The sequence below is a fragment of the Petromyzon marinus genome, unplaced genomic scaffold, assembly GCF_048934315.1.
Source record: "Petromyzon marinus isolate PM22_M1 ecotype Great Lakes invasive population unplaced genomic scaffold, UKy_Petmar_22M1.pri1.0 PM_G_Scaffold_3, whole genome shotgun sequence".
Classification (NCBI taxonomy): domain Eukaryota; kingdom Metazoa; phylum Chordata; class Hyperoartia; order Petromyzontiformes; family Petromyzontidae; genus Petromyzon; species Petromyzon marinus.
Genome location: NW_027422872.1, coordinates 6,079,977 through 6,097,531, shown reverse-complemented (window position 1 = coordinate 6,097,531; position 17,555 = coordinate 6,079,977). Strand labels below are relative to the sequence as shown.

Here is a 17,555-nt window from a genome sequence, read left to right as displayed (position 1 = left end):
GTTGTTGTTGTATCATCAAATATAGTAACTCAATCTTAACCCACTTACCAATGTGGTATACTTATGTCATAATGATGACAACACTGTATTCTAGCGTAAAAACATATTTTTCAACAATCTTTTTTTAACACGTTATGTTTCAGCTTGGGTGTAATTGTCCACGCTCAACTGACGTCGTTGGCTGTAAATCTCCACGGTCCCCTTACGTCGTGGCCAAGCCTCGGGGCCACTTCCTGGAGTCGTGGAGTTATTCCGTTACCAGTAGGGTACATTAAATTAAAGAGTGTTTAAAAAAAAAGTATTTTAAAATATTACTTATTAATGTAATAACTCACAAACGTAAAACATGTTTACGCACGTGAACTCTGCGTAACATTCCAGTTCCAGTAAAGATTTACAGAACGTAACTTCTTCACTTCAAGTCGAGCACCAAACGCCTTGAAATCACCGCAACTCTTTAACCCTTCCGCCCATTGCAATAAGCGATCCACAGAGTTACACGTTTAAGAGCTTACACGTGTATATGTGTAAGCTGTTACACATGTATATGTGTAAGCTGTTACACGTGTAACAGCTTACACGTGAATATGTGTAAGCTGTTACACATGTATATGTGTAAGCTGTTACACGTGTAACAGCTTACACTTGAATATGTGTAAGCTGTTACACATGTATATGTGTAAGCTGTTACATGTTACATGTGTAACAGCTTACACGTGAATATGTGTAAGCTGTTACACGTGTATATGTGTAAGCTGTTACACGTGTAACAGCTTACACGTGTATATGTGTAAGCTGTTACACATGTATATGTGTAAGCTGTTACATGTTACATGTGTAACAGCTTACACGTGAATATGTGTAAGCTGTTACACGTGTATATGTGTAAGCTGTTACACATGTAACAGCTTACACGTGTATATGTGTAAGCTGTTACACATGCATATGTGTAAGCTGTTACACATGTATATGTGTAAGCTGTTACACGTGTAACAGCTTACACGTGTATATGTGTAAGCTGTTACACATGTATATGTGTAAGCTGTTACATGTTACATGTGTATATGTGTAAGCTGTTACATGTTACATGTGTAACAGCTTACACGTGAATATGTGTAAGCTGTTACACATGTATATGTGTAAGCTGTTACACATGCATATGTGTAAGCTGTTACACATGTATATGTGTAAGCTGTTACACGTGTAACAGCTTACACGTGTATATGTGCATCTACATTCACTTCGTCACTTCCCAAGTCTGACATCGTACACCTTAAAATCAACGCACTCTTATTAACGCTTTCCCATGCCACCCATTGCATTGTCCCACAGCGTTATAAATGTAATAACTCGCACATGTAAGTACGCCTTAAAATCACCGCAATCTTTGACCCTTCCACCCGTTGCAATAAGCGCTCCACAGAGTTCTAAATGTAATAACTCCCAAATGTAGAAACTGTTAACGCGTGTAAACTTTGCGTACCATCCGGTTAAAGCAAAGATTACAGAACAGTCTTAAAACTTCACTTCCTTCACTTTCCAAGTCTGACATCATACGCCTTCAAAACCACCACACTGATAATTATTAATGAACCCTTTCACATTCCGGAACCCCCCCCCAAAAAAGGCTGCTCTATGGGTGGAGGCCGGTGGCCAAGTGAAATTGCCCTCCCCGTGCCTCCCTGCGCGAAAAAACGAACGCCGAACGCTCGCCAGCGACCGGCTTATGCCTCGGCACGGGAGAGGGGAGGGGTCAATCAACGAACTCGCCCCGACGGTCGAAGCCACGGGCGGTCAGGATCCCTGGCGGTCGTTTCTCTCTCCTCCTCCTTCGCCCGGCCGTCCGCCTAAACCACGAAGGCCCGGAGCGACGTCTTCACGGCGACGCGGCACACGGGACACCGGCTCAGGGAGAGGGCGCAGTGGCCGCACGTGGCCACGTGTCCGCACGGCACGAACATCGTGGACACCTCGCGCTCCATGCACACCTTGCAGGACAGCCGCTCTTCCAGCTTGTCCAGAAGCTCCTCAGTTGATGGCGCTGCTGTGGACAAAAGCGCGCGCAGACGCACGCGGAGACGCACGCGGAGACACACGCGGAGACACACAGAGACACACAGACACACGTGCAGACACACAGAGACACACAGACACACGTGCAGACACACAGAGACACACAGAGACATACAGAGACGCACAGAGACACACGCGCGCATGCACAGACGCAAGCGCACGCGCAGACAGAAGCACACACGGGCACACCCGCACACACTTTCAGCGGTTTCAAAAAGTGATGGTCGATCATCACCAGACTGCTTACATATGGGGCGCAAAGTTGGCGAGATGTTGACCACCTCGTCTGGTATACATGAGGTCGTGACTCTCACCAGTATCAGACTCTCACCTGGCTCAGACCCTCACCTGTATCAGACTCTCACCTGTATCAGACCCTCACCTGTATCAGACCCTCACCTGTATCAGACCCTCACCTGTATCAGACTCTCACCTGTATCAGACCCTCACCTGTATCAGACCCTCACCTGTATCAGACCCTCACCTGTATCACCCTCACCTGTATCAGACCCTCACCTGTATCAGTCTCTCACCTGTATCAGACCCTCACCTGTAACAGACCCTCACCTGTATCAGGTGAGGGTCTGATACAGTGCGCAGGGATCCGTCGTCTTACCGTGCTCAATCTCCGCGGTTGTACTCTGCGGCGTCTGTCCCGGTAGCGGAGCCTTTGAACCGACAAATAAAGATGAACATCGTCGCGTGTAAGAATCATCGCCGGTGTCACGCAGAAGAACCGAAAAAAATGGATAAGTTACGCAGGCGACGACCGCTCGCGTTGAAAACGATCGCGACTTTTTGCACCGTCACTCTGCGCTCGATTTGCAATCGGCGTGTCGGCAAACCAAACGGAACGACAAGAGCCGGCTCTCGATTGTCGCCGCTAACGACGGGGGGCAGGGCAGCTGCAGACGGCTCAAAATCGCGCAGCATCCAAAAAGATAAAATAAAAAAAATTTCCGTGGATCTCTACGCCAAAAACACCGATTATCCCCATAGTTATATATATAGTTATATAGTACATTCAATCTGGCTGTTGCCTAATGAAGCTCGTTGTTGTTGTAATTACTGGTGAAACGTCGTACTCAGATTCTAAATGTTGTGGCTTGGCTCTCCAACACACCGGTGTGAGCTGTACTAGTATTATACACTATACACTACTATACTATTATACACTACTATACTATACACTACACTATACACTACACTACTACACTATACACTACTATACACTATACACTACTACACTATTATACACTACTATACTATACACTACTATACTATACTATACACTACTACACTATGCATTATTACACTATACACTACTACACTATACACTATTATACACTATACACTACTATACTATACACAACTATACTATACACTACACTACTATACACTACTACGCTATGCAATACTACACTATACACTACTATACTATACACACTACTATATTTACAATAAGCATATTGGTAATAAAACCACATTCTTTTTGTATTTTTACCCCTGAATGATGAACAACATTTCAAGCTGCCTGCGAAGTTTAAGTTTGAGTCTATTTGTGTTCAAGACCGCTGATAAACTCCATCAAGAGACGAGGCTGGTCTCGTCTGTTCAACGACCGGAGTTGACCAAGGTCAACGTTAAAAAACTAAACAAAAAATCGTACGTGCGGCGCGTTCGCACGCCGGCGTTAAACTCGATTCTCCTGCGAAACCAAAAGTTGGCGAGAAAATGTTTTGTTACCGGCGGCCGCGTCGACCCGCGGACGAAAGCTTCCCCCTTCTGTCGTCCAACAAACACGCAGCTGTTCAGCAAACGACGCGGGAAGAGAGGCGGGGGGAGGGGGGTCATTATTTTACGCCGGCTGGGTACAATGTGGTGGATGTATTGGGGAGCACGTCACCATTATTATTATTTATATTATGATCTTATAGTGAGATGGTTGTATTGGGGAACACATTATATCTATTATTTTATCGCGTTTATTATGATTTTGTTATTATCTTATAATGCGTTGGATGTATCAGGGAACACATCATTATTATATAATGCGATGGATGTGTTGGGGAACACATAATTATTTAATATTTACAGTGAGGGAAAAAAGTATTTGATCCCCTGCTGATTTTGTACGTTTGCCCACTGACAAAGAAATTATCAGTCTATAATTTTAATGGTAGGTTTATTTGAACAGTGAGAGACAGAATAACAACAACAAATCCAGAAAAACGCATGTCAAAAATGTTATGAATTGATTTGCATTTTAATGAGGGAAATAAGTATTTGACCCCTCTGCAAAACATGACTTAGTACTTGGTGGCAAAACCCTTGTTGGCAATCACAGAGGTCAGACGTTTCTTGTAGTTGGCCACCAGGTTTGCACACATCTCAGGAGGGATTTTGTCCCACTCCTCTTTGCAGATCTTCTCCAAGTCATTAAGGTTTCGAGGATGACGTTTGGCAACTCGAACCTTCAGCTCCCTCCACAGATTTTCCATGGGATTAAGGTCTGGAGACTGGCTAGGCCGCTCCAGGTCCTTAATGTGCTTCTTCTTGAGCCACTCCTTTGTTGCCTTGACCGTGTGTTTTGGGTCATTGTCATGCTGGAATACCCATCCACGACCCATTTTCAATGCCCTGGCTGAGGGAAGGAGGTTCTCACCCAAGATTTGACGGTGCATGGCCCCGTCCATCGTCCCTTTGATGCGGTGAAGTTGTCCTGTCCCCTTAGCAGAAAAACACCCCCAAAGCATAATGTTTCCACCTCCATGTTTGACGGTGGGGATGGTGTTCTTGGGGTCATAGGCAGCATTCCTCCTCCTCCAAACACGGCGAGTTGAGTTGATGCCAAAGAGCTCCATTTTGGTCTCATCTGACCACAACACTTTCACCCAGTTGTCCTCTGAATCATTCAGATGTTCATTGGCAAACTTCAGACGGGCATGTATATGTGCTTTCTTGAGCAGGGGGACCTTGTGGGCACTGCAGGATTTCAGTCCTTCACGAGGTAGTGTGTTACCAATTGTTTTCTTGGTGACTATGGTCCCAGCTGCCTTGAGATCATTGACAAGATCCTCCCGTGTAGTTCTGGGCTGATTCCTCACCGTTCTCATGATCATTGCAACTCCACGAGGTGAGATCTTGCATGGAGACCCATGCCGAGGGAGATTGACAGTTTTTTTGTGTTTCTTCCATTTGCGAATAATCGCACCAACTGTTGTCACCTTCTGACCAAGCTGCTTTGCAATGGTCTTGTAGCCCATTACAGCCTTGTGTAGGTCTACAATCTTGTCCCTGACATCCTTGGAGAGCTCTTTGGTCTTGGCCATGGTGGAGAGTTTGGAATTTGATTGATTGCTTCTGTGCACAGGTGTCTTTTATAGGTAACGAGCTGAGATTAGGAGCACACTCTTAAAGAGTGTGCTCCTAATCCTAAGCTCTTAAAGAGTGTGCTCCTAATCCTAAGCTCTTAAAGAGCACACTCTTTAAGAGCACACTCTTAAAGAGTGTGCTCCTAATCTCAGCTCCTAATCTCAGCTTGTTACCTGTATAAAAGACACCTGGGAGCCAGAAAACTTTCTGATTGAGAGGGGGTCAAATACTTTTTTCCCTCATTAAAATGCAAATCAATTTATAACATTTTTGACATGCGTTTTTCTGGATTTTGTTGTTGTTATTCTGTCTCTCACTGTTCAAATAAACCTACCATTAAAATTATAGACTGATAATTTCTTTGTCAGTGGGCAAACGTACAAAATCAGCAGGGGATCAAATACTTTTTTCCCTTACTGTATATATATAAATTTCACGGGCGCAGCAGGTGCCAAACGCCTCACCTGGGAAACCACTTTGCGTGCTCATGCCAAGCGCTGTCTCCCAGCGCCCACTCTTGTAGATGACCGTCGCAGCTGAAGCACTTCACAAGATCTCCGTAACCTACTCAAAATAGAAAACACGTTACAGGGACCTCTCCCCTACTTATCGACACTGTCGACTTTTCAGAGATAAACAAACCCATCCAGTTGCCCGTTCGGACCGAGAGTCCTAAGTTCAACCGCCTCACAATAGTTGGAGGTGGTGGCATCAACATCTGCAGAACGTGAAAAACCAGTGGCATTTACATCTACAGAACGTGAAGAACCAGTGGCATTTACAGCTACAGAATGTGAAGAACCCAGTGGCATCAACATCTGCAGAACGTGAAGAACCAGCGTCATCTACATCTACAGAATGTGAAGAACCAGTTGCATCTACATCTACAGAATACGAAAAACCAGTGGCATCTACATCTACAGAACGTGAAGAACCAGCGTCATCTACATCTACAGAACGTGAAAAACCAGTGGCATCTACATCTACAGAACGTGACGAACCAGTGGCATCTACATCTACAGAACGTGACGAACCAGTGGCATCTACATCTACAGAACGTGAAGAACCAGTGGCATCTACATCTACAGAACGTGACGAACCAGTGGCATCTAAATCTTCAGGAGATTATACAACTTATAAAGGCATTCCCCGTGTTTCGTGTACACACTCTACAACACGTTTGGAACCGACAGGACTTCGCACTCCTATCGTGTTTTTGTAAACCGTTCGTTGCCGTGACGTTCTTACCCCCCGTGCCCGGACTGGACATCATGCGAAAAAGAGCTTCACAGCTCAATGGATTCCTCCAGTATAGATAAATATTCTGATTCTGACCTCCCTCAGGTGTTTGACCAAAACTATTAACCAACATTGATACTATTTTATGATACCAGGTGTTAGGACCATTGAGTTGCTATTTAGCTCTTTTTCAGAGGTGACCACCTGGCTATCACAAACGATAGCTCAACGAAGTGGCTTATCGCATGAGAATTTAAATGCAGCCAAATACTATAAACGCGTGTTTCTAAATGTGCAAGGAAAAAACCGGAGGACCGGCAGAAAAAATCCACGCGACCACGGGGAGAGAGGCACGAAAATTCCAAATACACATCAGGCGTCAGGATGGAACCCACCACCTCCTGCCTTCCAGGCGAGGTAGCCAACATCTCCGAGCCACCGTGGCGCTTGCCCCCAAAGAGCCGCCCCTCCCCCCACAAAACGGGGACGACTACAGCGCCGGGGAAGGCCTCCACCCACTTCTACGCAGCGGCAGCAGCAGCACAAACCGTACCGGAATAGTAGAAGCCTGCGTAGGCCAGTTCAGGCGGGGACACATTGGCGGTGTACGGCCAGCTCGCGAAAGATCTGAGTCGCGCCCCGAACGAACGCATCTCTGGACTCAGTCCGGAGTCGGCGCCATCCTGAGTGGCCGGCGGCAACGGGGCCTGCGGGGAAAAGGCGCCACCCAGGGACAAACGCAACGACGACAACGGTGACGACGATGACGACTGCGACGGCAGCGTCGACGGCGACGACGGTGACGCAGTGAGCTCATCGAATTGTCCCCGCCCTTTGGAAAGGCTCCCCAGGAAGCCGTGAGGGCATTGGAATCGTTTTTTTTTAAACGACATCTTCGAAACAAAACCTTTTTAGACTGGCCTAAAAAGGTTAAGTCATTTACATGACTTAATACGATTACATCTCCATAACTAGCATAACTTATGCGCATAATTACATCAATTAACGTTATTTCGGATAATTACGCATTTTTCCAAATTTCATTTCATTTTTATTATTTTTATTAAAATTTTCAAGACCCGGCATATACAACAGGTGATGGAATTTATAGAGAAGATAACATTACAGTAGAATCTTGATTTGAATTACAGTACACTCTGGATGATCCGCGCGCGGTTTGTTCGATTTGCAGATGAACCGCACACCTGAGATTTTGACGGAGATTAAGAACTCGTGGATATTCCCCTGAAGTCCACTTGAAGATGACCGTTTGAGTTATGGTCGAAACGTCGTGAGAATTTTTATTGTTTTATATATATTATTTTGTTGTTTCTCTTCAACGTGACTTTACCGAAAAAACTAAGAATATAATCTAAAAACAGTTTATACAACAATGGTTAATTCTTGGACATTTTTATTACAAGTCATGTGGCGCTTTAACCGAACAAATACGTTGCCCCGGTTAATCCGAAATCCACGTGACCGCCTCTACGGCAGCTGCAACGTCTTTACAACGGTGGGCAGAGTTTAATTGATTTTGTTGCCATGGCTCTGCTGTCAAATGAGCGAGCCGACTCTTCAGCGCGGGGAGCGGGAAAGTCTCATCATTGAACATGGTTATAGGCACAAAGCATTGAAGAACTGAGACTCATCTACAAGGGCGCAGCGGTAGCCAGGAGATGTGAACGACCTCGCCTGGTATGCAGGAGGTCATGGGCTCAAAACCCGACCCTGACACCTGCTTCTGCCTATTTGGAGTTTCCGTGTCTCTCTCTCTCTGTTCCCCCCGTGGTCACCACGTGCGAGGGTATTCGGCAAATATAAATGTCCACGCAACGATGCTGAGCCCGCTTCGCTGAGCAACGTCGCTGCTTTGCGTGACGGAGAGGGTCGGCATCTGAAACAAATAGCTACGTCATCGCAGCGCTGAGTAGGGCCCTCGCCAGGTCAAGAATAACTGTGTTAGCACAGGGTGCTTACAAAGAAATGTTCACACTTGTTTTTGGACTATCGTTTTTTAATATAACACGAATCTGACCGCGAATGCGCGTCAATGGATTCAACGAGCCAAAGGGTCTCCGCTCGTTCGCCATCGTCGTCTAAACATGCCTAGAATTATCTCCAATCGGTACCCAGAACCCCGAGGCACATCTCTTCGTGCCAATCGTTGCAAATTCTCAGCGGCACCCCGCACTAGTTTTAGGAAAGACCCGGCCTCGCCCCCCCAAAACAAGCGTCAGGACGTCACCGGCGCCGTCGCTGGCGTCACCCACCGCGCGAGCGCAGGCGGGGAAGTGCCTGGCGTGCTCCCGAGCGGGGTCGTCCCCCTCCTCCCAGCGATGCATCATCCCGCCGCAGCGGAAGCAGGCCACCAGGTCGCTGAAGCCCATGCGGTAGAGTCCGGCCCGCGCCAAGTCCGCGGGCCGCACGGGGGACGACCGGGGCCACCCCTTGGAGAACGACAGCAGCCTGGCCGATTCGCTCAGCATCTTCGAGGCCGACGGTCGCGGGATCCGGTCGAAGCGGGGCATCGGGGGGGCAGAGCGTCTCGCCGCCGCCGACGCCCTGCGGGAGGCCCGAAAGTCTACGACGTTCGGCATCGACCCGGCGGAAAAATACGGGGCGATTTGGGGTGAAAAGAATGCTTTTGCGAGGGACGAGTCCGCCCGGGGGTCTCTTGTTAAAGATCGCTCAAGAAACGTCGAGGCCTTCTCCTCCTTTCAAGGCGTCGAAGAGATCCCGGGGCTCGTAGCTCAACGGGTAGTTTAAAAACCGGCGATGGGAAATGGCACGACCCCTGTTGTCACCCTCGACGGCTCCTGAATGCGGGAACAAAAATGTTGGGGCGGCAAGCGTCATTAAAAACGGACATCTTTTAGTGATATTCTTAGCTCTTTCGGTAAAGTCACGTTGAAGGCAAACAATAAAATAATAAAATACATATAAAACAATAAAAATTCTCACGACGTTTCGACCATAACACAAACGGTCGTTATGTTATGGTCGAAACGTCGTGATAATTTTTATTGTTTTGTATATATATTTTATTATTTTATTGTTTCCCTTCAACGTGACTTTGCCGAAAGAGCTAAGAATATGAATTACTGCAGTCACGAAAGCTTTAAATCAAAATAAAATATTTAAGTGACTTGAAATGTTTGGTTTAAACAATTCATCCATACACAAAGGCTTTTTGTGGGTTAGATTGCGTAAATATATTAATGTTAAACCCGCCACCACCCGACACGGCCAACTGGTAAGGGTTGTCACGTAAACAGAACAATCTCTATTATGGATGATATTGGTCGCCAAAGCCTACGTGTTAAGAATTAAACAGTTCAGTCTGTCACTTCTGACAAACTCATGCACAGCAATAAAAGGGGGCACACACAGTCTGGATGGTCCTGTACCAAACGGAGTTTCGAGAGTTATCTGGTGTGAGAAAAACCAACACTACCCATAGACTCAGCACTGCACCATAGACTCAACACTACCCAAAGACTCAACACTAACCATAGACTCAACACTGCCCATAGACTCAACAATGCCCATAGACTCAACACTACCCATAGACTCAACACTGTACCATGGACTCAGCACTGCACCATAGACTCAACACTGCCCGATAGACTCAACACTACCCAAAGACTCAACACTGCCCATAGACTCAAAACTGCCCATAGACTCAACACTGCACCATAGACTCAACACTGCCCATAGACTCAGCACTGCACCATAGATTCAACACTGCATCATAGACTCAGCACTGTACCATAGACTCAACACTGCACCATAGACTCAACACTGCCCATAGACTCAACACTGCACCATAGACTCAACACTGCCCATAGACTCAACACTGCACCATAGACTCAACACTGCCCATAGACTCAACACTACACCATAGACTCAACACTGCACCATAGACTCAACACTACACCATAGACTCAACACTGCACGATAGATTTCGATTTAAAGCTGTCGTGACTGCAGGGATTAATCTTCTTGGTTCTTTAGGTAAAATCACGTCGGTTCTAAACTAATTGTATTTTTACGGTGACCTCAGACCGCAGCTCTTTCGCTGGCACCGCCTCTTAACACCTCTCACAGCATGGTTAACGTTGTGGTTTGTAACGTGGAGTATAACAGCGCCTCGTGGCTGTTTCTCTCCCCCCCCTCCTCCGTCCCGAGGAGCGTGGATGGACTCGTCCGTGTGAATGGGGCCCGTCGCTGTCCGTGGTGCTGGAGGTGAGGGGAAGGATCCCACACACTCTGTGGTTCTATTCGGTAAAGTCACCACGTAGGTTAATTAAAATATAAAATAACAAAAATCACGACGTTTCGGCCACAGCACAGGCGGCCTTCATCAGGTGAAGGGACCCTGCTGTCATGATGAAGGCCGCTTGCGTTGTGGCCGAAACGTCGTGAGATTTTTGTTATTTTATTTTTGTTACCTACGTGACTTTACCGAATAGAACCAAAGAGTGTGGATCCTTGCAGTCACGAAAGATTCAAATATAGTAGAAGAATCCACCCATTGTTTCGCCATATGGCATTGTGATATATAACGACTTATTGTTGGTGGCTCAGCTGGTTGGAGAGTATATAGAGTTTATTGATAACATTGAGGTATAGTAATATGTTTTACCCTTTTAACTGGCACAAAAACTGACACCTTTATTCAAGGCATCATATTCTTAGTTTTTTCGGTAAAGTCACGTTGAAGGGAAAATATAATATATATTTTATTATTTTGTTGTTTCCCTTCAACGTGACTTTACCGAAAAAACTAAGAATATGAATTACTGCAGTCACGAAAGCTTTAAATCAAAATTCAAGGCATCATGTTTGTAATAACCACAACACATGATGCCTTGAATAAAGGTGTCAGTTTTTGTGCCAGTTAAAAGAGTAAAACCTATTACTATATCTTGTTACTGGTAAAGGAGGTCTCATAAAACATTGAGGTAGTTTATATTTTAGTTTTGTATTGGTTTACTATATGGCATTCATTATATAGCGTAGTGTATACCCAGTTGCTCTGTGTTAATAGCTCAGCTTATTGAAGAATATACTGAGTACATTCATTATATTGATGTAATTTATACTTCGATTTTATCACATCGGTTTACTGCACGATAGTTGGGTTAGTTGCAGCCCCTTTAGCGTCCACAGACTCAACAACTGCTGCACCTGCAAATCGTCTGCAAATTTACAGTTCACAGTTCATTTATTTGGTATAGCCCTGTGAGCCATTCGGCTCTTGAATCAGGTGCAACTGCAACAAACAAAAAACATGAACAAGAAAACATCTTAAAGTGATTATGTGACTGTGCAAACAGAAAATACAGGAAAAAAATATCAAAATATTCCTGAAATAGCACCGTACACCAACGCTGCGTGCAAAAATCCCAGTGGGATGCAAGTCAAAATAACAACAACAACCACAAGACAACTAAGATTAAGACCATCAGTCAACTCCGTACTACAATAAACAAAAACATGGCCAAAACAAAAAAAACTTTTCGAAATCACCAAAATAAAAGACATAAATCCAATGTAACAGTGATCATAGGGAGTGTGACCGAATTTTTTACAATAAACTACATAAATTTATTATAACACCAAAATCTAGAGCCATATTTTAGGCCACTGAATAGCAGTGGCAGCTAGGGTTGTACAACTCCTCTAGAGCAGTTTTGAGTGAAGATCTCATAGTTAGTGATTCAAGTTGCAGTTTATTGGCAATAGCATTCCAGACCCTAGGGGCATCAATAGCAAAGGCCCTTCCTCCAGTTTTTGTACGGCAATAGGGAATGTGAAGCTGGTAAATGAGCGAAGACCTGAGGTCAAATTTGTTCTTTGAAACAGAGAGGAGATCCAGTAGGTAGTCTGCGGAATTTTTTGTAAGTACATCGTGAATAAATAAGATCTGGTGCACAAGCCGTCGAACATTAAGAGATGTTAAGTTTGACCCAATGTAGAGATCACAGTGGTGAGTCTTATATGGGCAGTTCAATGCAAATCTTAAGGCCGAGTGATAGATGGAATCAAGCTTCTTCAGTACAGTACTTGGGGCTGATTTATACACGATGTCACAGTAGTCAAGTAGAGACAGTATGGTAGCTTTTATCAATTCCAAACGAAACATTGGGGGGAAGCAGTGCTTGTGTCGATACAGAAAACCAATTTTTATTTGTCTTTTTACCAATATAATCAATGTGATCTTCAAAACTAAGTTTTGAATCCAGGATGACCCCAAGATACTTATAGATCTTGACTTGCTCTATTTGATAATTATTCAAGGAATGTAATTGGGGAAAAATAACTTCCTGCTTTAGTCCCGGAGAGAAGCATAGCACCTTGGTTTTGGAGGTATTCAGGACTAGTTTAAGAGAAACTAGCTGATGTTGTAGTTTGTTGAAATCACCCTGGAGCTTAGCAATCACGTCATCCAGAGAGCGGCCAGCAGTAATCAGTATCGTGTCATCTGCAAAAAGATTTACCCTTGAATGATCCAGTTCAGTGCCCAAGTCATTGACATAAAGAGAGAACAAGAGGGGGCCGAGGATGGAACCCTGTGGAACCCCTGTTGTTATCTTAACACTGTTTGACCTCCAACCATCTGTGAATACAGTTTGGGTGCGAGAAAAGAGGTAATTTTTTAACCATTGTACTGTGTTCTCGGAAAAACCGAGGCAACTTAGTTTACTAAGCAGGGTGTTGTGGTCAACTGTATCAAAAGCTTTGGACAGGTCAAGAAAAAGACAGGTACAGTACTGCTTATTATCAAGGCTATTGTAAATTAGATTCAAAGAGTCTAATGCAGCAGATGTGGTGCTGTATTTTTTTCGGAACCCAGATTGTTTTAGATGTAGTAGATTGTTGGTGGAGAGGAAACTGCTAATTTGGTAGTTCAATAATTTTTCAAAAATTTTCATCAATGGGGACAAAATTGAAATAGGTCGCTAGTTATTGGGATCATCTTTAGGGCCCCCTTTGTGAAGTGGACGGACATAGGAATGTGTCCATTCTAGAGGAACTGATGCTTCTTTGATGGACAGGTTGAAAATATGGGCTATAGCAGGGGTCGGGAACCTATGGCTCGCGAGCCAGATGTGGCTCTTTTGATGATTGCATATGGCTCGCAGATAAAACAAAATATTCTCACTTGTTTTAATCCATCCATCGATTTTTCACTGCGCATGTCCTGTTCAGGGCTGCAGGAGCAATTGTCCATTATTTTAATTGGATGATACTGGCCTACGTTTGCCGTTGCTGGGTAAAACAGGTAAACGCCCCCTTTTGAATCAGTCTGAGACTGCGTCTGCTCGGTCATTAGCTCAAAGCTAATCCTTCGACGAAGAAGATGGCGAAAAGAAAAAAAGACGACGAGTATCGTACATTTCAGGACGAATGGACCGAAGAATTCGCCTTTGTGGAGAGAGCGGGTTCTGCGGTGTGTCTAATTTGCAAAGACAAAATTACATCGTTGAAACGGTCGAATGTAAAGCGGCACTTCGACACGCGCCACGCTACCTTTGCATCAAAATACCCTGCGGGAGACAGCAGAAAGAAAGCGTGCCAAGAGCTTCTGAGCAGGGTGCAAGCTAGCCAGCAGCAACTCCGCGTATGGACCCGGCAAGGTGACTATAATTCGGCTAGCTTTGCTGGTTCTTTAGCAATAGTGAGGAACGGAAAACCATTCACAGATGGCGAGTATGCTAAAACGTTCATGCTGGATGTAGCCAATGAACGTTTTGATGATCTTCCGAACAAAGACAAGATAATCAAACGGATACAAGACATGCCTCTGTCGGCAAGAACTGTTCATGATCGTACCATCGTGATGGCAAACAAAGTGGAGGAAACGCAAGTGAAGGACATAAATGCAGCGCCGTTCTTTTCTCTAGCTTTGGATGAGTCAACAGACGTGAGCCATTTGTCGCAGTTCAGCGTGATTGCAAGATATGCTGTTGGTGACACACTGCGCGAAGAAAGTCTTGCTGTTCTGCCATTAAAAGGGTCCACAAGAGGTGAGGATTTATTCAAGTCTTTCATGGAGTTTGCTCAAGAAAAAAGTCTACCTATGGATAAACTTCTCTCAGTGTGTACTGATGGTGCTCCGTGTATGGTGGGGAAAAACAAAGGATTTGTGGCGCTTCTCCGTGAACATGAAAATAGACCCATCCTAAGTTTCCATTGCATTATACACCAGGAGGCACTTTGTGCTCAGATGTGTGACAGGCAGTTTGGCGAAGTGATGTCGCTGGTCATTCGTGTGATCAACTTTATTGTTGCCCGAGCCTTAAATGATCGCCAGTTTAAAACACTGCTGGATGAAGTTTTAAATAACTATCCTGGTCTGCTTTTGCACAGCAATGTGCGTTGGTTGTCAAGAGGGAAGGTGCTTAGCCGTTTTGCGGCTTGCCTGAACGAAATCCGGACTTTCCTTGAAATGAAAGGCGTCGGGCATCCTGAGCTAGCTGACACCGAGTGGCTCCTCAAGTTTTACTATCTCGTAGATCTGACTGAACATCTGAACCAGCTCAACGTGAAAATGCAAGGCATTGGAAATACAGTGTTATCCCTTCAACAAGCTGTATTTGCTTTTGAAAACAAGCTGGAGCTTTTCATCACGGATCTTGAAACAGGTCGTTTACTACATTTTGAAAAACTGAGCCAATTTAAAGATGCATGCACAGCAAGTGAGCCCATTCAAAACCTTGATCTCCACCAGCTAGCTGGCTGCACATCCAGTCTCCTACAGTCCTTCAAAGCACGCTTTGGAGAATTTCGTGAGCACACTCGTCTTTTTAAGTTCATCACCCATCCAAACGAGTGTTCACTGAACACAGCCGACCTGAATTACATCCCTGGTGTCTCCGTCAGAGATTTTGAAGCAGAAGTGGCTGACCTGAAGGCCTCAGACATGTGGGTGATAAGTTCAAGTCACTGAATGAAGATTTGGAAAGAATCACACGACAGAAAGCGGAGTTGGCGAGCAAGCACATGTGGACAGAAATGAAAAAACTCTAACCCGAAGACCAGCTGATTCTCAAAACTTGGAACGCGCTTCCTGTCACATACCACACACTGCGGCGTGTGAGTATTGCTGTATTGACCATGTTTGGATCTACGTATGCATGTGAGCAGTCATTCTCACATCTTAAAAACATCAAGTCCAACCTACGATCACGTTTAACGGATGAAAGCCTCAACGCTTGCATGAAGCTTAACCTCACCAAGTACCAACCCGACTACAAAGACATCAGCAAATCCATGCAGCACCAGAAGTCGCATTAATGGTGAGTGTTATAACAACATTATTTAAAAGAATAAATTCAGAGGCTTATTATACTGACATTTAGTTGAATTCACTTTTAAAATATATTATATGGCTCTCACTGAAATAAATTTCCAAATTTTTTGCTTTCATGGCTCTCTTAGTCAAAAAGGTTCCCGACCCCTGGGCTATAGGTTTGTATATTAGGTGACCAACAGTTAGTAGAGCAAATACGGGAAAACTATCTGCCCCGGTAGAGGAGGACCCTTTGAGGTAGGACAGTTGTTTCAGAACATTACTTTCGTGGATTGGTTGGAAACTAAATTCGTTTAATGTTTGGACAGGGGTGTAGGAATTTGCAGGAGCAGGGGTGACTCCCAATACATTATCAAAAAGATTACCAGCTTCAGAAAAATGAAGGTTAAAATTGTCAACTATTTTTTTGGAATCTGAAAAATATTCCCCATTTCGGTGAAGCTCAACGGACAGATTTTCTGTTTTGGATGCCTTTTCAATAGATTTGATTGTTTTCCAAAAAATCCTGGTATTTCCATGTGATTCCAGGAGAGTGGAGAAAAAATAGGCATTTTTTGCATGCCGTATTTTTTTTACGCATCTATTCCTTAAAATCCTGTATTCTAGCCAGTCATTTACCAAATTACTTTTCTGAGCACATGCCCAAGCCTTGTCCCTAGTTTTCATGAGCTTTGTAATCAAAGGATCATACCATGGTGGGCGGTTGCCTTTAGTTTTAAATCTAACCAACGGAGCATGTTTGTTAAGAATTTGGAGAAACGTGTACCTGAAAGTCTCCCAAGCCGTAGTCAGGTTGGGGATATCACAGACCTTATCAATATCCGAGTGAAGCACATCATTTGTAAATGCCTGAGTGCTGAAGTGCCTCAAAGAGTGCTTCTCAACAATTTTAGGGGGGGCTTTGGGTCTGGCTGATGATCTCACACCAAAAATGAAGGAGTGATCACTAAGGTTATTACCCAGAACACCAGTCAGTGCGAAATTGTGAGGGGCATTTGTCAATAGGACGTCAAGTAGAGTTGACTGTCCCAAATTTTTTAGGTTGGGTCTTGTGGGGACATTTATTAATTGAAACAAGTTAAATTCATCTGTAAAATTTGTGGCCACGGCCGGCGGGTTTAGCCAATTCCAATTTAGATCACCCACTAAAATTATTTCACCTTTAGGGAGGCCCCCAAAAAGCTCTCTCAGTGCCGATGCAGCTTCAACATCCTTCCCACAAGGCAGTCTATAGCAGCACACTACCAATATCTGTTGATTATTTGGGAGAGTTATTCTGGGAGCCAGACCTTCAAAGCAACATTTTTTAAACAAGGAGTGAGCTGGTGAACATGCAATAGTGTTACGAACATAGATGGCAATTCCACCTCCTTTAGATCCTCGGTCAAGCCGAAAAAGGTTGTAGTTTTCAATCGTAATCTGCAAGTCATTGACGGCAGGAGTGAGAAATGTTTCTGTTAGGCAAAAAAAGTCCGGGTCAAGATTTGCCACTTCTAGTTTTAGTTGACTTAATTTAATCACAAGCCCTCTGATGTTGACATGTAGA

The 17,555-nt window shown here is 44.6% G+C and overlaps 1 protein-coding gene across 2 annotated transcripts; it reads right to left on the bottom strand.

The window, feature by feature from the left end:
* Nucleotides 1-765: 765 nt before the first annotated feature.
* On the bottom strand, nt 766-9,598 carry LOC142915354 (baculoviral IAP repeat-containing protein 7-B-like). Of its 2 annotated transcripts, none has more exons than XM_076061194.1 (6): nt 8,961-9,598; nt 7,241-7,394; nt 5,913-6,012; nt 3,820-3,880; nt 2,690-2,741; nt 766-2,044 (listed from the first exon to the last, which is right to left on the bottom strand). In XM_076061194.1, exons 1-6 carry the CDS (start codon nt 9,285-9,287, stop codon nt 1,848-1,850), a joined length of 891 nt encoding a protein of 296 aa, XP_075917309.1. In that variant the 5' UTR covers nt 9,288-9,598; the 3' UTR covers nt 766-1,847. The 2 variants fall into 2 exon arrangements, with proteins under 2 accessions (XP_075917309.1, XP_075917310.1); XM_076061195.1 differs by having other exon boundaries at nt 766-2,041.
* Nucleotides 9,599-17,555: the final 7,957 nt, after the last annotated feature.

Coding starts and splice junctions, on each gene's coding strand:
- LOC142915354 (XM_076061194.1), bottom strand. CDS start 9,287: ATGCCGAACGTCGTAGACTTTCGGGCCTCCCGCAGGGCGTCGGCGGCG. Junction 2,742..3,819: donor GCGGGTCGACGCGGCCGCCG/GTAACAAAACAT, acceptor GTCGGTTCAAAG/GCTCCGCTACCGGGACAGAC. Junction 2,045..2,689: donor AACCGCGGAGATTGAGCACG/GTAAGACGACGG, acceptor TTTTGTCCACAG/CAGCGCCATCAACTGAGGAG.